Here is a 27,406-nt window from a genome sequence, read left to right as displayed (position 1 = left end):
ACCTAAATTGCAAGCAATATAAACAGCTTACATGGTTAATATTTGCCCTTTACCTTTCTTATGTTACATTTCTTTTAAAAAGTGCTACTCTTTTTTTTATTAGTTTTTTTTAATAAAATGTAAAAGAACATGAATTAAACTCAAGATATGAGTAGAACATTTGTTTAGTTTCAAATTTACAAAGGAAGCAATGTTTATTAGCCCTTGGCCAAACATACTGTATGTAATATAAATGTGTGTGTGTGTGGGGGGGGGGGGGGGGGTGTACAGTGTGTGTTTATCGAAAATGTGTTTTGATATATGTTTTTCACAAAAAATGAGCCAATCCCAATGAGTTTGAGTTAGAAAAAATTTGTTTTTTTTTTTGTATCATTTGATGAAAAATGAAAACGGGTCCCACAGACCCGAACACCACACAAGGGTTAAGAATAATGTCTCTCTCTCTCTCTCTCTCTTGTTCTCTCTCTCTCTCTTTTTATAGCTCCCACTATTCTGAATGAGCTGAACTGGACTCAGGCGCTGGAGCGAGTGTTCATAGATAACAGTCGAGAAGATCCCTCACTCCGCTGGCAGGTGTTCGGAAGTGCCACCGGCGTCACCAGATATTACCCAGGTAAATTCTAATAGGCTTAGTGTCAGAATCAGTGTGAACGCTGCAGTAATACAGCCGGACTGTACTCCAGTACTCTCTAATAGATTCAGCGCTGCTGAATAAGCGTTTATGACAGCGGAGAGGAAGACTAATCCACTCATATTGTTTAGTGACAGGATTAATCAATCACTATAATGTCTCAATATAATTCTATTATTATTTCCCTCTTCAATTTACATCAATATCCCATACCATACACAGCATCAGCATCTAGTACGTAGCTTCTCTGTAATAAATATTAATCTAATCTAAAATCTGTTGTTTCAAATACGCACTTTTACAATAAATCACAGAGTTTTTCACAGATGCTATCGATTTCTCTGTCACTGAAACCATTTATAACATTATTAATGCTCCTTGCTGTGTAGACTTTTCATCTTAAATACATGACAAGAAAATGAGAGAACAAATACAGTATAAATCATCTAAATGTCTTAAAATAAATCTAAAATGAAAAGAATCAAGAAAATCTGATCCTATTTTGAAATAAAACAAAAAACACATGCACACAAATTATTAAAATATAAACATTTAAAATTGTATTCAAAACCAATGCAAAAAGTTTATTTTAACATAAAATAAAATAAATAACATGTGCCTGTGAACTAAGACAGGGGTCTGTATTGAGATTTCTTGAAATAATCAGTAATATTTAGTTCTTCACATCACTTAGTGTATAAAGTAGTTGGTTGGAAAAATCTAATAAACATGAATGTGTTATCCAGTGTTTGCTGTTTTAGCTTACATTGGGAGATGCTAGGCTAATGTTGCTAACAAACACTGGTCTGTCCAGGTAACGTAGTATTCAGTCTCAGTATCAGTCAAAAGTTTGGAGACATATTTTTCTTTTTTTTATGATTTTCTTATATTGTAAGTTTAAAATTCAAGACTATATATTAAAGCTATACAGGAACACATGCTGATTTTTTTAGTAAACGAAGAAAATATTAAACGAACCAGAATATGTTAGAATTATATTTTAGATTCTTCTAAATTCTTCAGATGTACATTTCAGGACAGATCTGCAGACTCTTGGTGATATTTTAATCTCAGTGTCTTCATGAGAGAGAGTCACCTGGAAAAGTTTTCTCAGCGTCTTGAAAGAAGGAGTTTCTGGAGGTGCTGAACAATAGCTGCAGCTCATCCCAAATAAATCACCTCAAATCACCATCTCAGTTCATCAGCTTTAGATCAGGGGATTAATAACAGTGGAGGAATAACACATTTTTACTCTTTACTACATTATTTAATTCCATATGTGTAACTTAATAGTTTCCATGTCTTTAGTGTCAATCTACAATATAGAAAATCAATTAAGCAAAGAAATAAAGAAAAAACATTAAATGGGACGGTGTGGCCAAACTTTTGACTACTACTGTATATATATATATATATATATATATATATATATATATATATATATATATATATATACATATTTACATATTTATAATCCAAAATTTAAGGTTTTAATGAAATAATCCAAGGAGAAAGACTAGTAATTTGATCAATTTCTGATTAATGTACATTAGCATTTGTGGGATGTTATTTATTTATTTGTTTATATATATAAAGTATAATTTACTGTAATTTCCATATAGTTACTTAGTATCTGTTCGGGATGCAGATTACCGTGGTTACTTAGTATCTGTTTGGGATGCTGATTACCGTGGTTACTTAGTATCTGTTCGGGATGCAGATTACCGTGGTTACTTAGTATCTGTTTGGGATGCTGATTACCGTGGTTACTTAGTATCTGTTCGGGATGCTGATTACCGTGGTTACTTAGTATCTGTTTGGGATGCTGATTACCGTGGTTACTTAGTATCTGTTCGGGATGCTGATTACTGTGGTTACTTAGTATCTGTTTGGGATGCTGATTACCGTGGTTACTTAGAATCCGTTTGGGATGCTGATTACCGTGGTTACTTAGTATCTGTTTGGGATGCTGATTACCGTGGTTACTTGATCTCTGTTTAGGATGTTGAATACCATGGCAGATACTGAGTTCTTTATCTCTCTCTCTATCTCTTCTCCCATCAGCTACTCCATGGAGGGCTCCAAACAAGATTGACCTGTACGATGTGAGGAGACGACCTTGGTAAGTGCAGCTTCCCGTGTCCTCTCTCAGCCGGCCGAGGAAAGAGTCCATTTAGTCTGACTTTGATCTCATTGTTTCCGCTGGGTCTCCGGCGGCCTCGTCTACTGAGGGCGAGTGAACATGTGAAGTTCAGATTAAGTCAGACAGCCGCAGCTTACAGTTCGTCCCAGACTCGGGTCAATACATGTCAGCAGTGTTCACAGGGGGCGGCCCTGTCCCAATTTGCTTTTCGTGCCCCCTTGCCCCCTGGATTACAAATCGGATTCCAGCACGAGGACCAAGACTTCATGTAAACAGTGTTGAAAATGAGAAAAGGCCCACTGCTCTTAGAGTGATGCAATAAACATTAGGACACTTCATGAAGACCTTTGATTTTTAGAACGTATTTTACTATTAGGGGTGGGACAATTTATTTTATTGTTATAATCATATTGCAGCGATACATGGCTTTAAATATTAATATTTTTATATTGAAACATAGGCACCCTAAACTCCCTAAGACACGCCCCAGATTTAGACTTACTAAAGTTACTGCTTCGTTACTTCACATGGTGGCGCTATAATAAAATGAATAGGGTTAATAAACCTGCAGTGAAGTATATTGGTTGCTAAAGGCAGTGAAGCTGACACCAATAAAACCATAGTTCCTGGTATTTGATTATCAAGAAGTATTTTATCCTCTTCAGTAAAACAGAGGATGTGAAGTATCACTTTACAGCATATCTTTGGTTAGGTTACTTTCATACTTTGTATAGTTCTCTATTGTTTGTATTTATATATTGTTTTATATATTCTTTGACCACTGTAGTGGGTGAGATACTCATCTTAAGGTTACATATATTATTTTATTTTTTATTTGTATTATAAGGTATAGCTATTTTTTCAACCCTTATTTAGCATATTCTATAGTCTTATACTGTATTTCTTACTGTGCTATCTATCTATCTATCTATCTATCTATCTATCTATCTATCTATCTATCTATCTATCTATCTATCTATCTATCTATCTATCTATCTATCTAAAAGCATTGTCTTGTGATATTTTACGTATCGCAGAATCACAGTATTGTAGTATCATTGTTTTTGTAGGAGTGAATGTGGTTGTTTCTGCTTAAGAGTAGGCTGTGTGCGATTGGCTGCCACTCCTCACCAGTTAATTAAGGACTGAGTGTAAAAATTTTGTAGTGTCTTGATTGTAAGCAACCTTGGGTTTAAGAAAACCCCTAAAACAACTTTTAGTGAAATCAGCTACAACCTCCAAAGGGCTTCACCACCATTACGCTATGGTAAATGACCGAGCTATGGTAAAGCAACCTTATTGAAGCTCATTGATTACCTGTTCAGCCAAAAAAATTGCCAGCTTGCTTGTTTGCTTGTTACCACTGTTTGTGTGCTGTTGTGTTCTATACCTGGCAACCCTGAATGTGGAAATGGGACTGAGGGAATAAAAGGCAGTGGGCAGATTTGGAGGCTAAATCCCACACATTACAGATTACAGTGATCAGTATTGCACAGTTCAAGTAAAAAAATACTGGCTGAAGCTCTGCTGACAGGAGCTGCAAAAGCTGCTTAAACTTAGTGTGTTTCTTTAATGTACAATTATACATCCTGATCAAGTTCTGAGTTATTACAGAAAATACAGTATAATCCTTAATGGTTAATTTAAGAATATATGGCATTTTTAAATTTAAGTAAAAAAAAAAAGTAATATAGTATAATACAACTGACACATACATAGTTTATTCATAATATATGCATAAGGTCATTGTATAATTAATAGTGTCAATTAATAATTGTTTTAATCTGATTATTCACAACAGTATTCTGTGATTAATTGTGATTAATCTCACTTGTTCTTCATAAGACACAAGTTTTTATGCTCTGTAAACCCATACGTTGTTTGAACTCAAATGATTTAAGTCTATTTTACATAAAATTGGAGATTTCTAAACAATACTCAACTATTTTGAGTTAGTTGAACATTTGTGGCCACACATATACTGTACTATTCAAACTGAGATCTTTGAGTTGAACCAACTTATAATAACTGAGTTTAGTCTGTTGCCATTGGCAACTTCTTTTCCATTGGCTTCTGTCACAATCTATTTGCATACTGGGTGTGTCCAACAGTTTCTGACTAACACTCACCATCAGTGTGTAGTGATTCCCACCCTGGGCTTAGAAATAAATCAACTTCCCCTTTACTTGTAATAACTTGATGTATTAATTTATGCTAACTCAAGTTTTTATTCCCCATTACTTAAAACATTCGAGCAAACAGGCTGCCTTAAAAAAGTTAAGTAAACTCAACTTACTCAAACTCAAAAAAAATAATTAAAATGTTAAATCAACTTTATTATTTAGTTGTAATAACTTGATGTTCGAAGTTATGCTAACTTTTAAGTTTTCATTAACCATCACTTAAGTTTTTAAGGCATAGGGTTTCCTCAAATTTTTAATGTAAATTCAACTCAAAAATTTGAGCAAACCGGCTGCCTTAAAAGAGTTAAGTAAACTTAACTTATCAGGTCTTACAGTATAACAAATTAATAAAAAAGTTAAATCAACTTCCCCTTTAGTTGTAATAACTTACATATGTATTTTTTTATATTCCCTCCATCCATCTCAATATAGTTTAAGTTAAAATCTCAAAATGTAGTGAATGTTTAAATGTTTAAAAATGTTACGATAATTAGATTAAAAGGGTCCTATTTTTAGTTTTTCTCCAGTTACTGTACGCAGTATCTGTCAGTAGAAGGTATTAGCACAGTCTAAATGGTTTCCTGTGTATCTAAGCAAGTAAAAATGGGCGTCATTAAGAAGTGCTGATAGTCAGAAACAGCGTGTTCTGGTGTAGTAGTAGCTGTGTTCTGCTGTTGTAAGAGGAGTCCACGGCCGGCTGAGCCAGCGTCTCCCAGAGCGCGAGAGTGCTAGCGAGGTGCTAACGAGGCTCCTCTGTCACAGGGTAATTAAGTTCGCACTCAATGAGGCTGTCCCCTACACACTTACACAGAAACAGCATCCCCCCAGATACGTCTAAACGCCTGTTAACCTCCGGCCAAACAGTCAGCTATCTCGTCGGCTAGCTCGTCATGCTACGCTCTGACTGACGCACTAAAACTGATGATGTTATATTTGTTTTCTTGACTTTGTGAACGGATTAACTCATTAATAAATGCCAATAAAGGTGTCATCAGTTGTCTCAGAAACAATTATTCCTTATAATAATAATAGAGTAATACAAAACAAGTTCAAATTTGGACATATTTTCTCATTATATATTTTCCTACATTATAAATAAATGAATAGTGAAGTGATCCAGACTATGAAGGAACACATAAGGAATCATGTAGTAACTTAAAAGTGTTAAACAAACTAAAATACTCAGCAATGAGGTGTTTTTATCTGGGGAGCTGTTAACTTAACAGTTTCTAAGGCTGCACTGTAAAAAATAAAACCGTAAAAAAAACGGTCAAATTACTGGCAGCAGCGGCTGCCAAACAAAAACCCTAAAATGAAAGTAAAATACTTTCATTCATATGAAGTGCAAAACCAGTAGATTCACATGCATTTTCATTAAAGGTTTCACATACATACACCAGTATTTTACAGTTTTTCAGAGCATATTTAAAATTAAATTTCTTCAATAAAGTGATTTTGATCAACGTTCTGCAGGGAAAAAACTGTTATTTTACCTTTTTTTAACTAACTTTATTGTCTTTCAAGTTGTGAGCTTTATGATTCACAAATTAATGTGTATTTGACTCATTCAGTGACATTCAGTGACAAACTGTATGATCTTTTCAGAATTTCTTTATTAACAGGCTCTCTGCTCATTTAAAGCAATAAAAAGTGCTCAGAGAGTGAAACCACTTATATTAGCACAGTCTAAAACCCAGCCAGGTGGATAAAACTGCTATGAAACTACATCACGGTGAGCCCTCTAAACTGAACATCTAATTAACATAGCCACGCCCCACAGACAGTTTTTTTTTTTAGGTATATTTTCTTTTACATAAAAGAAAGAAAAAAACGTTTTATTTCTATGGTTATTTTCTGTATTTTTTTTTTTAACAATGAATAAAAAATAAATAAATAAATAAATAAACCTTACAATTATGAAGAAAAACACTGAGATTTTGGGAAAGAAATAAACCTTTAAATAATAACACACACATATAATTACATATAATAATAAGTAATTTTACATACATATCTATATAACTTAAGAACATGGAAAAATACCATAAAAATAATATAGCAATATAGCCCTAAAAATAAGAGTTTTAACCGTAATCTCTCATTAATGTCATCATATGTAAAATTAGAACAGGGGCTTGTAATTAACAGAAAATGTCTGTAATTTGACAGAATTAGACTGCAGTAAAAGAAAAGGGATAAATAGTGTAAACATTTAGAGTTATTTTCTGTAAAAATAGGATTTTTTTTTTTTACAGTGTGGTCATGTGGCCATCCTGATGAGGGCCAGTTTCATCATAATGTTTTTGATGTTTTTTTGTAGCGACTGTACTTGAGTATACTTTTAAAGTTCTTAAAATTGTTCAGATTGACTGGCCTTGACTGTATTTCTTATACATAGTTGAGTAGTTCTTGCCATAATTAAGCAATAACACATGAGAGGCCATAGATCAGCACAGCAGTGCCAATATTACACATTATAGCACGAACCTTGAGTGTATTATTGCGATATTATACCACAGTTCCATTATTACTGTTTATTGAGAGATTTTAAAGACCAAAAGAGGAGGAGGAAATAGGATCTGTTTGGTTATAAAAACTCCGCCAGTTAAAATAGTTCCATTGCTGCTCTGTTTGTAGCTGCGCTGTTTGGCTTGTAAGCGCTGCGCCATTGCTAGTTTACCTGTATGTGTAGGAGCAATGCTTGGAGAGCTTCGGTTACAGTACAATACCAGCTGATAACAGCACTCTTAGAACGTTTCTCAGCCAATCACATGCTCTTAAATGCATTAAGAGGCAAGAAATTCAAGTAATTAACTCTTGATGAGTTTAGCACAGCTGTTAACTGAAAGCCTGAATTCCAGGTGACTCTACCTCATAGAGCTGACTGAGAAAATCCAGCAGAGATGTGCAAAGCTGTCTAATCTAATCTAATATATAAAACAGATTCTTGTTTGTTTAACACTTGTTTAACTTGTTTAACATTTCATTAAGTTGAATTTCTAATAGAGTTGGAACAAAAATCTTAAAATTGAAGTTAACTTCTTAATTTCTGATAAAGAATTTAAGTAGAATTGTACATACAAACCAAGATGACTGTAGGAACCTTTGAGTGGTTTAGTTTTGACTTTAGTTCAGTCTGATTTTTTGACTGAATCACACATTTCTACAATGATCTGGACCAAATGAGGACCAAACCTCTATCAGCCCATCATCACCTCACTGCCTGCATATCTGCACATCCCGCCCATTTAACATTTAAACACTGACAGGCTAAAATATGAATAAATAAAAAAATTGAATTTTAGCTATTTTTTTCAGAGAGTTTAACCCCTTAAAACAAGTGTAAGTGATAAAATCCTTTTTATGCAGTAAAATAAGTTATTTATTTTTCTGAAAACTTTTAAATCTCCTGCAGGACACTTAGAGAAGCTACCTGTTTTCTCTCTACACCACTTATTATTTCCAGATGTTCCAGTATGTCATGTCTGGTGCTGAAAGCACGTCTGTGTCTCCCACATCCAGCTCTATCTGCGATTCTCACAGTAACAACTACAATACCCAGAACGCACCACTCCATGACACAACACACACTCCCGATCACATGACACGTCACATGACGCCACCAGGAAGCCCCGAGTACTGATTACTCAGTGTATTTAAGGACCATGCTCACGCTCACACCTCGCCGAGTATCTGTTTGGTAAATCCTACAATACAAAGCGTTTCTCTTGCCCTTGCTATCTTCCGTGTATGATCTTGTTTTTGTTTTCTACCGACTTTGATTTTTGCCTGCTCCCTTGTGTTGGATTACCGTGTATGACCTGGACTGTTTATTGTACTCTGGATTTTTGCCTACCCTGTTATACTGCCTACCCGTGTATGAACTCTGGACTGTCCTCCGGTTGTGGTATGGTTTTTCTACACTGTGCATTTTTGGTATTGACCCTGTTTCTGTTGACTACCCCTGTCTACTCTATAACTTTAATAAAAGTTATTTTATTGTATCTGCACCAGTCTCATTCCTGTCTGGCCCTGACACAGTAACAGGAATCAACCCAAATTCTTCAGGTTTGACAATAAAGACGTAAAAAACTAGACAAACATAATGAAATTAAAGTTTGGAGAACATGAACTGTTTGATTTGTATTCAGGGAAATATTGATTTCAAAATGAAGTTTAGGAAAGAGACAGTTTTATGATTGTATTAATTATATTTTGACATTAGCAGATTTACTTAAATGTTTGTTCATATGTTCTATTACAATTACAATTGTTTTTTTTGTTTTTTTTTTTACTAACGTTTCTTAGCTTTTTATGTAATGCTTTAATAGAAATCCTCAAGATTTAGTGGTGTACCTTCAGACAGACAATTGACAAAAATCAATTCTGGTCAGTTAAAGGGTTAAACCTTGAATTGGATCAAATTGACCCCAAATATAATATAAGGGTTAATAGGAGGCCCCTGTGGTCCGCTGTAGTTTGTGGGTCTGTGTGCCGCAGTGGTGTTACCCGTCTGAATGCGCGTTATTTCTCCGCTCTATTTGATGCCCACTGTTCTTATCCCCCCATCCCCTTCAAGTGCCCCTTTTAGACTGTTGCTTAGCAACCTGTGCCCAGCTGTGCTGATTGGCAGGGCCGTGGCGGGGGGAGGCAGGACGTGTCAGGTCAAGTTTGCGTGATTATGGGCAGCACACTGTCTGTGTGTATTACACTCTCCGCACGGCTCCACCAATCACACGTCCCCGATGAAAAGAACCCCGCTTCAGTAAACCAACCACGGGCCAGAGAGGACAGTGACAGGCAGAGAGTGAAGAATGAGTCTGGCAGCACAAGACCTTTCACACACACACACACACTCACACACACACACAAAACACACTCACACACACACACACACACACACACTATACAACTTAGAATAAGTCCATGTTCCATACAAAAGACAAAGTTCTTTCCAAAGAAGTCACTCTCACATAAAGATATAAAGATCTCACAGCTCTATTCTTATCACTTTCAGTCCCTTTCAGAATGAGCCATTCTAGGGCTCTGTCATTTTTATGCAAATAAGATGTTGCTGGCCACGCCCCATATTTACACTGAGCATTTACCTATCACACATTGATGTTATCTTGTGCTAGATGGCAAAACACAATTATTTCTCCCTCATCTGCTGACTTGCCATAGACAGTAGGTACAGATCCCTCGCTCAGGAGAAGTCTGCTGGCTAATCCTACTATCCTACTAATCCTATAATAACAACTTATCCAAGAACTTTCAAAGATTAATATACATTGGTAGCTGATATGTCATCACTGTCAGACAAGAACCTGTAAATGAAATCATACTGTATATTACATTTTGATTTAGATTTTTTTTTTTATTACTATTGAGCTGTGAGACAAACGTTTTCATAACATGACATTGTGAATAGCAGCAAACTTGAAATGTATTGCTCGTGTGCCACAGGGGGAGCTCTTTACAGTGCTACAATTTCCCTCGTTTCTAGAATTTCCCTCTAATCTAGAATTATCCTCTTTTCTAAAATTTCTCTCTTTTCTAAAATGTCCATCTAATCTAGAATTTCCTTTTTTCTAGAATTTCCTTCTGGTCTGCAATTTTCCTCTTTTCTAAAATGTCTATCTGTTTTAAAATGTCCCTATTTTCTAGAATCTCCCCCTGATCTACAATTTCCCTTTTTTAAAAATGTACACCTGATCTAGAATGTCCCTCTTTTATAGAATTTCCATCAGATCTAGAATTGTCCTCTTTTCTAAATTGTCCCTCTGATCTACAATTTCCCTTTTTCTAGAATGTCCTTCAGATCTAGAATTTTCCTCTTTTTCTAACATTTTCCTCTGACCTACAATGTCCCTCTTTTCTTGAATGTCCATCTTTTTTTTTCAATTTCCCTCTTTTCTAAAACGTCCATCTGATCTAAAATTTATTTTCTAGAATTTCCCTCTTTTCTAAAAATGTCCCTATTTTCTAGAAGTTCCCTCTTTTCTAAAAATGTCCCTCTTTTCTAGAATGTCCCTCTTTTCTAAAATTTCCCACTTTTCTAGAATTTCCCTCTGGTCTAAGATCTCCCTCTTTTTTTAGAATGTCCCTCTTTTCTAGAATGTCCCTTTGGTCTTACAGTTTCCCTCTTTTCCTAAACTTCCCTCTGGAAACAGTAAAGTATCTGTATCTATCTTCAGTGTACAGCTCATCCTGTAAATGCAGGATTTTCCGCTGTGCTGAGCTGCAGCTGTGCTCATGCTGAGCAGACTCTCTCTGGGTGACGGGTTCAGGCAGCGAGGGTCAGATAGTCAGATCTACCTGCATGTTTTGAGTTTATATTTCTCTGTTTCTCTCTCTGTGAGAGGAGAGGAATGATTAGCTGGTTTTATCACGACCCTTCAGTTTATTTAACTCTCAACTCTGACCGGGAAAATAAATGAGTCAGTCAACACAGCTAATTGTCTTCACTTGCTCTGACGTTAATTATTAAAATTTCCTCTATTATAACCTGTGTGTGTGCTGGGTAGAGAGAGAGAGAGAGAGAGAGAGAGAGAGAGAGAGAGATGGTTTGATGAAAAGGAATGAGAGAGAGTGATAGCTTTGAGATGGAAAGAAGAGAGGATTTATCAGTGAGGGAATGAGAGAATGAAGGATTTAGAGAGAGATGGAGGGAATGTGAAGGAGAGATATAGAGACAGAGCGGTGCTTCTGTTAGCCGAGCGTAGCGGAGATGCTATTAGCATACAGGTTCAGCCCAGCATAGCGGCCCAAAAGCACATATTGATTTTTTTGGAAAAGTCAATCTGATTCCTCAGTAAATATTGTGGCAGCTGCTGAGAGGCAGCGAGAGCGGCGGCTGCAGAAATGTCAGCGGCTGAAGCGAATGAGCCGATGGCTGCTCTTACCTGTCCTTTGCCTCCGTGTCTTTTCAAAAGGTTAAAAGGCAAAGGTGATCCCCTTCAGCCAGAGAGCAGCACTGAAATATAGCCTGACGTTATTCTGCTCGAGTCACCTGTTAGAATGATAGATCTGATAGAATTAATGTTTAAAACCTGACAAAAAATTGTGTTTTAAAAGTGTTGACAAAGCGATAAACATGAAACTGTATGTCTGGTTATTTTTGTTCTTAAAAAAAGGAGAAAGATAAAATTATATTTATTGTATCTGATCATTAGTTATACAATTTATCTTATGTAAACACATTTACATATCTAATTAGAGAAATATTTGTAGTTCAAGATAATTTAACATGTTTAAAAGTTTATGTAAACACAGTAGAAACTATAATATTCCATTAAAAGGGAAGGTAATTTTGATTTAAACTTAATAAATTAAAACTGCTGCACAGTTTCTGGACCTTATGGATGCGCAGTTGGAGGTGAACCTGCACCTGTAGCTGTACCTGTACCTTTAGCTGTACCTGTACCTGTAGCTGCACCTGTACCTGTATCTGTAGCTGCACCTGTACCTAGCACTGTAGCTGGACCTGTACCTGTACCTGTACCTGTATCTGTAGCTGCACCTGTACCTGTATCTGTAGCTGCACCTGTACCTAGCACTGTAGCTGGACCTGTACCTGTACCTGTATCTGTATCTGTAGCTGCACCTGTACCTGTATCTGTAGCTGCACCTGTACCTAGCACTGTAGCTGGACCTGTACCTGTACCTGTACCTGTATCTGTAGCTGCACCTGTACCTGTATCTGTAGCTGCACCTGTACCTAGCACTGTAGCTGGACCTGTACCTGTACCTGTACCTGTATCTGTAGCTGCACCTGTACCTGTATCTGTAGCTGCACCTGTACCTAGCACTGTAGCTGTACCTGTACCTGTATCTGTAGCTGCACCTGTACCTAGCACTGTAGCTGTACCTGTATCTGTAGCTGCACCTGTAGCTGTATCTCTCTCTGTACTTGTAGCTGTATCTGTACCCATATTTGTACCTGTAGCTGCACCTATACCTGTACCTGTACCTGTATCTGTAGCTGCACCTGTACCTAGCACTGTAGCTGGACCTGTACCTGTACCTGTACCTGTACCTGTATCTGTAGCTGCACCTGTACCTGTATCTGTAGCTGCACCTGTACCTAGCACTGTAGCTGTACCTGTACCTGTATCTGTAGCTGCACCTGTACCTAGCACTGTAGCTGTACCTGTATCTGTAGCTGCACCTGTAGCTGTATCTCTCTCTGTACTTGTAGCTGTATCTGTACCCATATTTGTACCTGTAGCTGCACCTATACCTGTACCTGTGCCTGTAGCTGTAGCTGTGCCTGTAGCTGCACCTGTACCTGAAGCTATAACTGTAGTTGCACTTACACCTGTACCTGTACCTGCAGCTGTACCTGTACCTAGCACTGTAGTTGTACCTGTATCTGTAGCTGCACCTGTACCTGCAGCTGTAGCTGTACCTGTATCTGTGCCTGTAGCTGTAGCTGTACCTGTAGCTGCACCTGTACCTGCATCTGTAACTGTAGCTGTACCTGTAGCTATAACTGTAGTTGCACTTACACCTGCACCTGTACCTGTACTTAGCACTGTAGCTGTACCTGTATCTGTAGCTGCACCTGTACCTGCAGCTGTAGCTGTATCTGTACCCATATTTGTACCTGGAGCTGCACCTGTAGCTGTAGCTATAGCTGTACCTCTAGCTGTACCTGTACCTGTACATACACCTGCCCCTATACCTCTACCTTCACATGTACCTGAAGCTGTATCTCTAACTTCACCTGTAGCTGTTCCTGCAACTGTACCTCTACCTTTACCTGTACCTCTACCTTCACCTTTACCTGTAGCTGTAGCTGTAGCTGTAGCTGTACCTCTATCTTCACCTGTACCTGTAGCTGTAGTTGTAGCTGTACCTCTATCTTCACCTGTACCTGCACCTATAGTTGTACCTGTACCTTTACCTGTAGCTGTACCTCTAACTTCACCTGTACCTGTAGCTCTACCTCTAGCTTCACCTTTACCTGTACCTCTACCTTCACCTGTACCTGTAGCTGTACCTCTAACTTCACCTTTACCTGTAGCTGTAGTTGTAGCTGTACCTCTATCTTCACCTGTACCTGTAGCTGTAGTTGTAGTTGTACCTCTATCTTCACTTGTACCTGCACCTGTACCTGCACCTATAGTTGTACCTGTACCTGTACCTGTACCCATAGCTGTACCTCTAACTTCACCTGTACCTGTAGCTGTAGTTGTAGTTGTACCTCTATCTTCACCTGGACCAGTAGCTGTACCTCTAACTTCACCTTTACCTGTAGCTGTAGCTGTAACTGTAGCTGTAGTTGTAGTTGTACCTCTATCTTCACTTGTACCTGCACCTATAGTTGTACCTGTACCTGTAGCTGTACCTCTAACTTCACCTGTACCTGTAGCTGGACCTCTAACTTCACCTTTACCTGCACCTATAGTTGTACCTGTACCTGTACCTCTAACTTCACCTGTACCTGTAGTTGTACCTCTACCTTCACCTGTACCTGTAGCTGTACCTCTAACTTCACCTTTACCTGCACCTATAGTTGTACCTGTACCTGTACCTCTAACTTCACCTGTACCTGTAGCTGTACCTCTACCTTCACCTGTACCTGTAGCTGTACCTCTAACTTCACATTTACCTGTAGCTGTAGCTGTAACTGTAGCTGTAGTTGTAGCTGTACCTCTATCTTCACCTGTACCTGCACCCATACCTGCACCTATAGTTGTACCTGTACCTGTAACTGTAGCTGTACCTCTAACTTCACCTGTAGCTGTACCTCTAACTTCACCTGTACCTGCACCTATAGTTGTACCTGTACCTGTACCTGTAGCTGTACCTCTAACTTCACCTTTACCTGCACCTGTACCTGCACCTATAGTTGTACCTGTACCTGTAGCTGTAGCTGTTTGTTAGTGTGTGAGAAGTTTTCTGGAGGAGGCTCTGGTTGAGGCCTTGTGTTGATATTCTGATAGTGGCGTCTATTTTGCGGGAAATGCAATCTGTTTTCTACAGTTTTATATTTATGAAAGGTAAGCAGAGACCTCTGTGGTCGTCCGGCAGCACCGAGCCGCGCCGAGCCGCATCTCTGCATCGGGCTCTTTGAATAATCAACAAAAAAGTTGGATAAATAAAGTCAGACAACATCTTCCTTCAGCACAGTGGCTCTGCTCCACATCCGCCCATACTCTTAATCTTAATTCAATCTTTATTCACCAGACGCACGCAGAGGAGGAGCAGAGAGCAGCCGTCCATAAAATAATAACCCCAACACACACACACACACGCACACGCACACACACACACGTATGATATCTCTCACTCACACGCATGCTATATAAACAGCATTTTCCACACTATCTCTATCCCTCACTTACACACACACACACACACGAGTCCTGAGCAATTATACACCATCCCCCTGTTGACTGGTCACACCTGCATATTTGTGTTCAGAAATCAGCAGCTGCATGCTGTGTGTGTGTGTGTGTGTGCGTGTGTGTGTGTGTCTTTCAGCTGAGCATATCATTCTGACGGATAAGCATCGATAATCGCCTCATTTCTAATTTACTAATTTTAGTGGCACCTCGTCAGACAGAGAGAGAGAGGGAGAGAAAGAGAGAGAGAGGAGACTGATGGAGAGAGAAACAGAGAAAGAGGTAAAGAGGGAGAAAGATCTAGAGAGAGAAAAGAGGAGAGAGAGAGACAGAGAAAGAGCTAAATATGAGAGAAATATGGAAAGAGAGAGAAATAGTGAAAGAGGTCGAGAGAAGGGAAAGAAGACAGGAAGAGAAAGATGGAGAGAAAGAAAGATGTAGGGAGAGAAATAGTGAAAGAGGTAGAGAGAAGGGAAAGAAGACAGGAAGAGAAAGATGGAGAGAGAGAAAGATGTAGGGAGAGAAATAGTGAAAGAGGTAGAGAGAAGGGAAAGAAGACAGGAAGAGAAAGATGGAGAGAGAGAAAGATGTAGGGAGAGAAATAGTGAAAAGGTTCGAGAGAAGGGAAAGAAGACAGGAAGAGAAAGATGGAGAGAGAGAAAGATGTAGGGAGAGAAATAGTGAAAAGGTTCGAGAGAAGGGAAAGAAGACAGAGGAATAGAAAGATGGAGAGAGAGAAATAGTGAAACAGGTAGAAAGAAGAGAAAGAAGACAGAGGAATAGAAAGATGGAGAGAAAGAAAGATGTAGGGAGAGAAATAGTGAAAAAGGTAGAGAGAAGAGAAAGAAGACAGAGGAAGAGAAAGATGTATAGAGAGAGATAGTAAAAGAGGTAGACATAACATAGATGAAGAGAAAGAAGGAGAGAGAAAGATATGGAGAGAGAAATAGAGGAGGCTGAGAGAAAGAAAGAAGACAGAACAGAGAGGGAAAGATGTAGAGACAGAAATAAAGAGAGAAAGACAAGAGAGAGAGACAGGGAGAAAAAAAAAAAGATGTTCTTCAAACCATCTCCAAAAAATCCTTTGAAAATGCCACAGATATTCAATACAATTTAGGTACTAGTTTTATATACAATTTATTGGTACCAATGTAAAATAAGGCCACTTTATAAAGGATTCACAAATAGTTTGTAAAGTTTACTTTAATTCAGTCACAAAAGCTTCTCAACGTCTGTCTCCTGATTTCCTGCTTTCTCTGGTTCTCAGATACTTTAATGTTCAGAGTACTAGGCAGAGGATCCTTAATATATAGGGGCGATTGTGAAACCCTAAAACCCTTATCAAACAGCTTAAATCTCCTGTGGTGCCAAAACATTCTTACCACCATCAGTGAGAAGCAGCCGTGTGGCACCGTGAGCTGTCCATAACACTGGTGCTGAAACTGGAGACTCGAGATGAGCACCATGGACAGCACCGGGTTCCTGAGAAGAAACACAAACTTGTATGTGTTTACTGACCTGAAGTTAAATACGAGACCACAGTTTATCTTATTTTACTATTTATAGGTAAATATTTGAGTAAAATGAACGCTTGGTTCATTCTATACTGCCTGTACTGCCTGACCAGAAAAAAAGTCTCCACCTGCATGTAAGTAAAGTAAATGATGTGGGGTTGGTTGATGCTGCAGTTGGTCTGCAGGTTTAGGTTCAGCAACAGTATGTGCTGAAAGAATGAGGTCAGCTGACTACCTGAATATACTGAATATAGACCAGGTTATTCCATCAATGGATTTATTTTTTCTTCCCTGATGATACACACGGCCATATTCCAAGATAAGACAATGTCAGGATTCATGGGTCTGGAATTGTGAAATAGTTCAGGGTTGAGGAAGCATGAGATCATCATTTTCACACATGGATTGAGAGAGAGTTCACCACAGAGTCCAGATCTTAACCTTGAGGTTGCAGAAGCTTATTGAAACAATGCCACAGTGAATCAAAGCTAAAGGCGGTCCAATCAAATATTAGAGTGTTTGACACTTTTTTTGGCAGGGCAGTGTATAAACTACGGACAACATTTCTCCTAAAATACAAATGAATATGTTGTAATTTAGAGCATTTATTTACAAAAAAAGAGAAATGCAAATAAAAAAGTCAGATTGAGGCGGCAGTAACTTAAAGGAGATCTCCCATGTAAAATGGACTTTTGTTGTAGTAAAACATGATAAAAAATATTTCCAGTACCTTTGATGAATAGCTCACCACCGCTCTCCCACAGCGTTCTGAGATCCAGACATTTTGAGCTTTGTTGCCCAGCACTCTGTACGACGGCCATATCGGGGCATATTTTGCCCCTATAAATCACTTTTTCCAATGTTATCCAGCAGCTCAAAGTAGCTGCACACCTCCTTGCTAGAGCCCTGACATTTAAAACAAGGCATTAATAACTTAAAAAGTGCACAAGAAGCTTATTAAAAAAACACTGTTTACATCTGTTATAACGCTAGCTTCAGCTCAGAGCGCCGCCATCACTGTACTGATAATGACTTAGACATATATATACATAGCCTCCTGCCTCATTTTAAACACCAGGTCTCTCTGAATTCTAGCAAAGAGGTCTGGAGCTACTTTGAGTCTGGATAACATTGGAAAAAGCGATTTATTGGGGCAAATTATGTCCCGATACGGCTATTGGGCAAAAACACAAAATTACAGGATTTCAGAAAGCTGTAGGAGAGTGGAGGTGTGCTATTCAACAAAGGTAAGTACTTTTTATTATGTTTTACTACACCAAAAGTCCATTTTACACTGGGGTTCCCCATTAAAGGAACTTAAAAATAACTTGGTTACTTTTAAGATCAAGTAATCCATAAAGTAACTAAGTTTTTAAGCCTTTTTGAAGGGCTAATCAGTAATCAGATTTTTTTTTTTTTAAGTAAATATATCATCAATGCTCTAGACAAGCAGTGTGTATCAGCAGTGGGTGAAACTAAGCTAAAGTAGATAAACATGTTCAGTAGAACTGGTGTCTACAAACATTTGGACGTATAGTGAATGTTAGTGGTGTGTCTCGTCAGGGATTTACAGGGCGGCAGATGTTCGCGATGACAGATACTCACTAGCCATGCTGGCCGGTGCTTGCTTCAGCACTGAGCAGCATGTACGTATATGTGTGTGTGTGTGTGTGTGTGTGTGTGCATGTGCTGTGGGGATCAGGGGAGCGGGATCGCAGTGGCACCAGCCAGGCCCATCTGTGCGTCACCTGGCCCGGGCACTGGGGAGTCTGGGTAATGACTGGGAAGGAATGGCATGGCGGGTCTGCAGTGGAGGGGTAATTATGGGGTGGAATCCATGCAGAAACAGCACATCTGGATGCAGCAGGCCGGCCGGCACGCGGGGAAGAGCTGAGGCTGAGGACCGGCTCGGCTCGGCTGAGTTCAGGACGAGCAGCAGAGGCCAGATTGCTTCAGAGTGCAGGAAGTCCTCAGGCGGTTCGGCTCGGTCAGGGAAGGTCGCTAGCCTGGTAGCCGAAAGCTAATAATGTGGAATAAAAGAAAAATGTCTTGGATTTGAGGAATTTGAAGAACTTGAGGGTTTTGAGGGTGAACAATATGGCAATAAGGCTCTTTCACATCATGCTACAGCATTTATTACAGTTTATTACATTGTTTATCTGATTTAAACCAGGTTGGAACACATGGAAACCAGTTAAAACAAAACAGCAGTGCAAGAATTAAAAGCACATTATAAATCATAATAAAAGAAGTCTGTGAAGTCTGAGAATGTGCACACAATTAATAGAAAATTATTGAATGAAAAATTAGGATATTATAAAAATTAGGACACCCCATGAAAATCTTCGGCATTTTGAACATATTTAATCATATGGACATTTGAGCTACAATTAAACAGTATTAATCCAATTACTGATAACCCCTTTAAAATGTACTTTATGGATTGCTTTATTTACGAACCAGCTAAGTTATTTTTAAGTTCCTTTTAAGTTTCTGCCGCCTCAACATAACAGTTTTTCTAAAACTCACTTTACTGGAAACTTTCTTTTTTTTTTTTTGCAAATATATGCTTTAAATGACAATATTTATATTTGTAATTTGGGGAACATGTTGTCCGTAGTTTATACGCTGCCTGGCCAAAAAAAAAAGTTGCCACCAAAAAAAGGTCACACACTCTAATATTTGGTTCGACCTTTTTTTGGTGCATATATTACTAAAAACATACAAACAAAACTGAAGAATTTACATTAATTTAAGCATAAGTTGTAAAATTTCATTAACAAATAAATTATTGTGAGGAAAGTGTTAGGGCTCCCTTGGGGTGAAATAACCTCAAATAGATGTTTCCTGTAACTATTCACCAATGCCTGACATCAACTGTAAAAGAAAGAGTTTTCCTACTCCTCCATGCAGAATTCTTTCAGCTGTATGATGTTGGATGGGTTTCTTACACACACAGCCCATTTCAAAACACCTGACAGCAACTCAATAGTTTAAGATCAGGGTTTTAAGCCATTCTTTGAGGGATTTACTGATAATAGTTTATATATATATATATATATATATATATATATATATATATATATATATATATATATATATATATATATATATTAGTTTAGCCACAATAATTGTAGGAGTAATGCAGTTATGAGATTAAAGACATACATACAAAACACATACAAAACACATGTTGAATGTGGATAATACATTAATGCTCAGCATTGAGTATTGCTATAAGGTGGCCTCAAGTCATGTGCAGTCAATATTCAGGTGATTGGCTTCCGGGTAGTGCTGTGTGCAGTGTCATGTGATCAGAAATGAGTGTCATGTGAACTTAAGACTGGAAATCGAAGGCTGAGCTAAATGAATGAGACAGGAGCTCTTTCAGCACCAGGCGTGACACATATCTGATCTGAAAGATTATAATTTCAGTTGTAAACATTATAAATATGTTTTTAGAAGGTTTCTGGATTGAATGTATGGTTTAGTACTTCTTAAGCTTCATGGTCTTGGTTCTAAACTGTTTTTTGTTCAACTTCTTGTTGAACGAGAGTACCAAATCCTGATCCTAGAGATCTACAACACTGAAGGGTTCATATCCGGCAATCAGAAATTAAATTATTAATTCTCTTTATCTTATCACTATATTTTCACACCAGGCTTCACACCAGTAAATGCTTTTCACCTCTTTACTCAGCACCCAATGAGTTAATTAATATGTTTAATAGTTTTTCTCTTTCTCCTTTTTTCTCTTTTTTTTCACGCAACGTCAGAACTGTTTATAGCCCAGTTAAATTAATGGAATAATTAAGGTAGCGTTATCTATTCTTCAAAAGCAGAAGCTGAGAAATAGATCCTATAAGGAGGGAGTTTTAGCACTTTGTACTCTTATGTGTTTTATGTTTGGATATGAAAAGAAATCATTAGACTATAATTGCATTAGAGCTCTTTCAAATGACAAGAGGCAATTTAAAACGCGTCTCAGAAAGCGCTATGATATTACCTTCTAGGATTATCAGTAGAATTAATGAAGTTTCAGGAAAAAATAAAACGGAAGAAAAAGAATATATAAGAACAGTACTTAAGTGATTATACACTGCTACTATAATACTTTTGGTATTAAATCATCCATATAAAAGTTAAAGAGATAAGTCTGATCTGGCACTGAGGAATCTTTTTAATCTGAAAGGCTCATCATGTTCCAGTAGACCCTTACCAAAGTGGGGTTCTCCAAGTGTTCTTTAGAATAGATTTAAGAACATACAGCTCTGGAAAAAAATAAGAGACCACTTAAAAAAGATGAGTTTCTTTGATTTTACCAAATTGAAAAAAAACTGGAATATAATCAAGAGGAAGATGGATGATCACAAGCCATCAAACCACCAAACTGAACTGCTTGATTTTTTGCACCAGGAGTAAAGCAGCATAAAGTTATCCAAAAGCAGTGTGTAAGACTGGTGGAGGAGAACATGATGCCAAGATGAATGAAAAAAAAAAAAACTCTGATTAAAAAACAGAGTTATTCCACCAAATATTGATTTCTGAACTCTTTATAAAACTTTATGAATATTAACTTGTTTTCTTTGCATTATTTGAGGTCTGAAAACGTTTTGCTATTTTAGCCATTTTCTGCAAAAAATACATCCTCTAAATGACAATACTTTTAGTCGGAATTTGGGAAAAATGTTCTTTGTAGTCAAGTCAAGTCATAAATTCTAGTTTATAGAATAAAACAACAATTTTCATTTTACTCTAACATATACCTATAAATTCAGAAACTGAAGTGGTCTCTTAATTTGGTTCCAGAGCTGAAGATGTAGAAAATTGGCAAGTCAAAAGACTCTGTGATTTCATAAATGTTAGATAGATAGATAGATAGATAGATAGATAGATAGATAGATAGATAGATAGATAGATAGATAGATAGATAGATAGATAGATAGATAGATAGATAGATAGATAGATAGATAGATAGATAGATAGATAGATAGAAAATATATAAGGCTATAAAAAAAAACCTAACTATACAAGGTAAGGATCTATCTGTAAATGGAGCAGTGCAGTAAATGTTGCTAATGGTCATAAATAATTAAATAATTAACAGAGTAAAGTGCAATGACATCGATTACGAAAGTGACTGATGTGACATAGAAATATAATATAATATAAGTATGCATACGTTACAAGACAGTTCTAAAAAGAGAATGTGAAAATGTGAATACCCAATCATGAGTAAGGTATACTTAAATGTAAGCGAGGTTGGGGAAGTGTTAATATAAATAATTAAGTTGTTGAATAATGTTTGCTTAGTCAAAAGGTTATTCAATATTATGAAAAAAACTTGCTTATTTCCACTGTCATGCAAAGTTCTAATATCTTCAAAATGTTTTTTTTTTTTTTCAAAAAGAATTAAAACATTCTTAACTTTCAGTGGAAGTCAAAAAGTAATAATATATGATATCATAGTATAGTCTAGTAACATATTAGCTGCGGTCCAATCTGAAGGGAGCTGAATAGGTTGTCATTGCCTTCAAAGGCAGCTCCCTCATTCGGCAGCATTTTCACCCATAAGGGATCTTATACGCTCTGCAGTCAGCACACCGCATCACGTCTAGCGCGCTGTGCTCGTGAGCTGTTTACAAATAACTAAAGTTAATGATCACTTACCTCGGGAAAATTCTCAATACAGCGGCAGCTATTTCTCTTTTACTCATCCAAATATAAAAGATAAACTTAAATATTCATGATTTACTTTAACTATAGTATGAGTATGAGTATGGTCGGTTTTATTTATGATTAGATGCTTTGTAGAAATGCATGAGTAATGAAACCATAGTATAATGAATATTTTTTATGAGCCATCAGAGCTAAATTAGCAAACTAAGCTACGTTTCACACAATAGTACATTCATACACAGTCAGCTAATCTATTTTTACCTTTTAGTTGCATAAAACACAAACATAACATGATTCATAAACTTTACATTTTAATTTTGTCCATACCCACTAGTTGAGATGTGATACTACAATAAGCATAGTGACAATAAAAATACAACAAGCAAAAGTAATAATGTTAAGAGAGAAAACTTTATTAAATTCAAAGAAAAAAAGACTATTCATAATGGGAGCTAAGTTTGATAAACACACGCAGCGGTGCGTGGAAATATATGAGAAAATTACTTACATTTGTACAGAAACTCCCTTGCAGTGCCGCCGGCTCCGTCCGCCATGTTTTTAAATCTGAGCGCTGGAACTCTGAGCTGGTGAAATGCATCATGGGATTGCCTTCGCCGTGAAGGATACATCTCTCACGCTGCCTTCAGAATCGGGGTAAAATTAGGCAGCTGCCCAGGTAAGCGGCACATGCTACCTTCCGAATGGGACAGTCCTTTTCTCGGGAGCGCGCCTATGCTGCCTGAAAATGCTGCCTAGTTGGGCAGCTCCCTTCAGATTGGACCGCAGCTATTGTGTCACATAACATTTTGACACAATATAAGGAACTTCTTAGATTAGGTTAGATGTTATGTCAAAAAGTGAAAAGGGGCCAAAATGGTAATACATAGAAAAAGAGTTGCGTCCAGACCCTAGCTATCACACAGACAGTAAAACATGGCTTTTAGATCTGTCTTGCTCAGTCTAGAAGGCATCGACAGTTAGTTGCACACTGTCTGGAAGTGGTTCAAATAAAAGATTTCAGTAATTAAATTGATAAAAGCTGAGCCAGTTCCCTTAACGGCCACAGAAAGCTGATTTCCCAACGTCACTGCAGATCATGAGGAACCAGTTGATGGTCTAACTTTGATGTAGCTCTCAGTATTATCAGAACTGACTTCTCACTTTCTTTAAACTCCTTAAAGACCAGCTCACTGTTAGGATCCTACACTTCCCTTTAAAGTGACAGTCCATAAGTTTTGTTTTTCAAATTGTATGAATCTGGTTATTTTTATGGGTTGAAGGTGTGAATGAACAGATAAAGACGGATTGCGATGTGCTGATGTCCCCAAGTTTGCAGTAGTTCTTGTATCACCACCAATAATATCACAGTGGTTTCACAGGTAACTAGCAAACACTATTATTACCAGAAAAAAGTTCTGGGACCTACCAGACATCCAGTTTTTTAGAATAAATAAATCATGCGGCTGGATTTAGGGGAATGCCGTGTGTCTTTGGTATCAAAAGGGCACAGAAAATACACTTTGCATGAAATACAAGGCAAAAGGCATGTACTAATTCTCTTAATTAATAATAGGTGTGTTTAATTTTGGGTGTAACTCTGAAGTTTGGAGGTGTGTAGTGATGAACTCTGAAGCTACATGAAGTTTGGAGGTGTGTAGTGATTGGTGTAGTGACTCTGCAGAAAGTTGGTGAACTCTGTGCACTATGCTCCTCAGCATCCGCTGACCCCGCTCTGTTATTTTACACTGACAGAGCACAGAGTCGCTGGCGTTCCCAGTCTCTTCCACTGTTATAATATCACTGACAGTTGGCTGTGGAATATTTAGAACCACAGTGCTGGAGTTCACTGAGTTCCTGAGAGCCTGAGACACATTCTTACTCTAACTTACTGTGGACACATGGAAGTGATTCAGGAACACCTTAATTCAGTGATTTGGATAGGTGTATGTGGATTTGACACCATTTATTATAATATTTTGCCTTCCCCACACACATAAATTTAACTAAAAACTATTTCTTTCGATTTAAAAGAAAAAAAAATCTCAAAAACTGTTGTTTTAAGCTGAGGTTTTTTTTTTTTTTTCAGAGCTTAGAAAGTGAATGGAAGTAGCTTTACGAGCTCTAAGTTTGTCCCCAAGCAGCAGGGTCCAGGTTCACGCCGCAGGTTTGCAGTGTTGAGCGCTGTAGCCGCTTGGCCAAGCTTCAGGATGCCTCCTTTCTGAGCTGGCGGGCACCTGGTGCCCACTCCTCACTCCGGCTCAGCAGACTCATTAGCACAGAACAAGAGACCCCAGACGACCGGTCCACTCCTGCTAGCGCTAAGCGCTAACTAGCCGTTTGTACGACAGCCAGTTAGCTCACAATGGGAATCCCGATACACATTTCTCCCCCCGATGAAAGCAGATCGAGCACATCCGTCACACGCCCGGCTCTGTTGTTTGGGCCGTAATGCGTTTTTAATTGCGCATGTTTTTCCCCTTTTATGTTTGTCTTCTTCTTCGGGTTTGACTCTATATGTCATGCTCTATCAGCTGTGGACAGACGCTGCCCTCTTCCTCCTCTGTCTCTTTTTTTTTTTTTCCCCTGATGCCACACATCTCTCATTCCCTCATCGCTCCTTGGCTCAGCGCTACGCTAAGCTAAAAATGGCCGCTGCGCCGCGTCGTTAAGAGACAGGGCCCTTCTCCAGAGCACAATTTGCTAGCGCTAGCACAAAGACAGCGGGAGATGGACGCACTGACTAATGTGTTTGTCAGCAGCCTGATGAGTCAGCTGAAGAACAAAGCCTGTCCGGTCTGGCTTTTCTCCTGACGCTGCGCTGCTCAGACTGCACCCTCGGTTAGCTTAGCGCTAACTGTTTTGACAAGTAGGACACAGAGTGGAGTTCATTCAAGACAAGTTCCACTCAGAATCTCACGTAAAGCTCTGGTTACCTTATTACCTTATGTGAATATGAAACTCTAAAAAATCTCTCATGGTCTTCTCTGCATCTTTTACTTAATAGTTCTACTTTTCCTATGCCAAAGAGAGTACAGAAAGTCTGGTTGGCTAAAAAATGGTTGTTTTCTGTTGCTTTCTGTTACACTCTGGTTGCATTCCTTTTTACATATTCTTTACTTAGAATTATCTTCTGCAAGAGTCAATAGAGCAAATCCAGATATAATGAGGATATAATGGCTAAATGTAATTAAAGATGTGAAAATTATTCTCTTATAATGATCACTTTCTATTAAAAGACTTTGTTTCGTGTATATATTGTGCTAAATGTTTGGTGGTTGGGTGGGAAGGGATAGTAATGGGTAAGTTGAACTGGATGTAGTGGGTTAGATGTGGGTGGGGTGGGATGGCATTTAAAAGAGACAAAAAAAAACATTGTCAGTTTTTGTGTTACACCCTGTTTTTTGCTTCTGTTGTCTACAAAACTTTCAATAAAAACTTGATTACAAAGAAAAAAATCTCTCATTGTGTCCACTGTACCATACAATATCATACAATACCTTTTTTCCTAGTCGTTCAGACTATAAAGGAACACAGAAGAATCATGTAGTAACTTAAAAGTATTAAACAAACCAAAATATTGATGAACTCATCCTGTGCAACAGAGAAAACTCTTGCTCTTCCTTTCTTTAAGCGGACCTGATGAATTCCAGTTTCATCACCATAACCTTTTTGATGGTCTTTACGGTGAATGAATGAATAAATGAATAAAGTTCAACTGAAGATCAATTCGTCATCAAGATGGCGCCGAGCATGGCTGCCGTGTTGCGAGCTCCCACTTATTTTAGCAGTTTTTCTTTGTTTTTGTGTTTGCTTGTTACTCTTTTTGCACTGAATGTTACTGGCATCGTCACATACGACCGACAAACACTCCTGGGAATCAGATCGTCGATCACTCACCGCAAACCGGACTTTGAGTTCCACAACGCTGATCCTTTGTTCCCTAACATCGGAGAGGCTCCATTCACCTGGGTCGCCCGGCCACGCACGCGACGCAGACGCCGGAAAAGAGGCAAGCGAGCCGGTGTGCTCGTCAGGCTGAGACGCCGCGCTCACCGTCCGCCTCTTCCCACCTTGTTGCTGGCTAATGTGCAGTCCTTGGACAACAAGCTGTGTGGCTACCTCGTGAGGTTACAGGACTGTGTTTAGCGGCAGTGTACATACACCCGCGCGCGGACTCGGAATTCGCACTCGGGAAGCTACACGAGACCATCAACAAGCAGATGACCGCGCGCCCGGAGGCTGCACTCATTGTTGCAGGGGACTTTAACTGGACAAACTTTAAAACTTTTTGTCCAGCACTGTTTCAGCACATTACATGCTTCACGCGGAAAACCCAGACGCTTGATCACTGCCACTCTAACATCCGAGGAGCCTACAAAGCCCTCCCCCGACCCCCGTTCGGCAAATCAGATCACTCCTCCATCCTGCTTCTGCCCACCTACAGGCAGAGGCTGAAACGAGAACCGCCCACCACCAAGGAGGTACGCCGCTGGTCTGACCAATCGGAAGCTATGCTTCAGGACTGTTTTGATCACGTGGACTGGGAGATGTTCCGTGATTCGTCAAGCTGCATCGACGAGTACGCAGACACAGTCACCGCCTTCATTCGCAAGTGCGTGGATGACGTAGTGCCCCTCAGATCAGTGCGCGTCTTCCCCAATCAGAAGCCCTGGCTGAACGGTGACGTCCGCTCCGCTCTCAGCGCACGCAGCGCCGCTTTCAGATCTGGAAATACGGAGGAGTACAAACGAGCCAGCTACGCTCTCCGTAGGACCATAAAAGCGGCCAAACGTGGGTACAGAGAGAAAGTGGAAGCACAGTTCAACACAGCCAACACCCAGAGCTTGTGGCAGGGTCTGAACATTATCACTGACTACAAGAGAAGCTCTCACACTCTGACCAGC

At 38.6% G+C, this 27,406-nt stretch overlaps 1 protein-coding gene across 4 annotated transcripts in view; it reads left to right on the top strand.

Moving 5' to 3' along the window:
• The window catches only part of cacna2d2a (calcium channel, voltage-dependent, alpha 2/delta subunit 2a), a 412,063-nt gene that overhangs the window by 299,633 nt on the left and 85,024 nt on the right, over positions 1-27,406 (top strand). For all 4 annotated transcript variants that reach the window (XM_049479460.1, XM_049479459.1, XM_049479458.1 and 1 more), the window contains 2 exons: positions 482-613; positions 2,696-2,753. In XM_049479460.1, the coding sequence (XP_049335417.1) occupies positions 482-613; positions 2,696-2,753 (190 nt within the window). The remainder of the gene's footprint in view (positions 1-481; positions 614-2,695; positions 2,754-27,406) is intronic.

Source organism: Astyanax mexicanus, chromosome 5, assembly GCF_023375975.1.
Source record: "Astyanax mexicanus isolate ESR-SI-001 chromosome 5, AstMex3_surface, whole genome shotgun sequence".
NCBI lineage: Eukaryota > Metazoa > Chordata > Actinopteri > Characiformes > Acestrorhamphidae > Astyanax > Astyanax mexicanus.
Note: the sequence above shows the minus strand (reverse complement) of the source record. Positions and strands in the feature narration are given on the sequence as shown.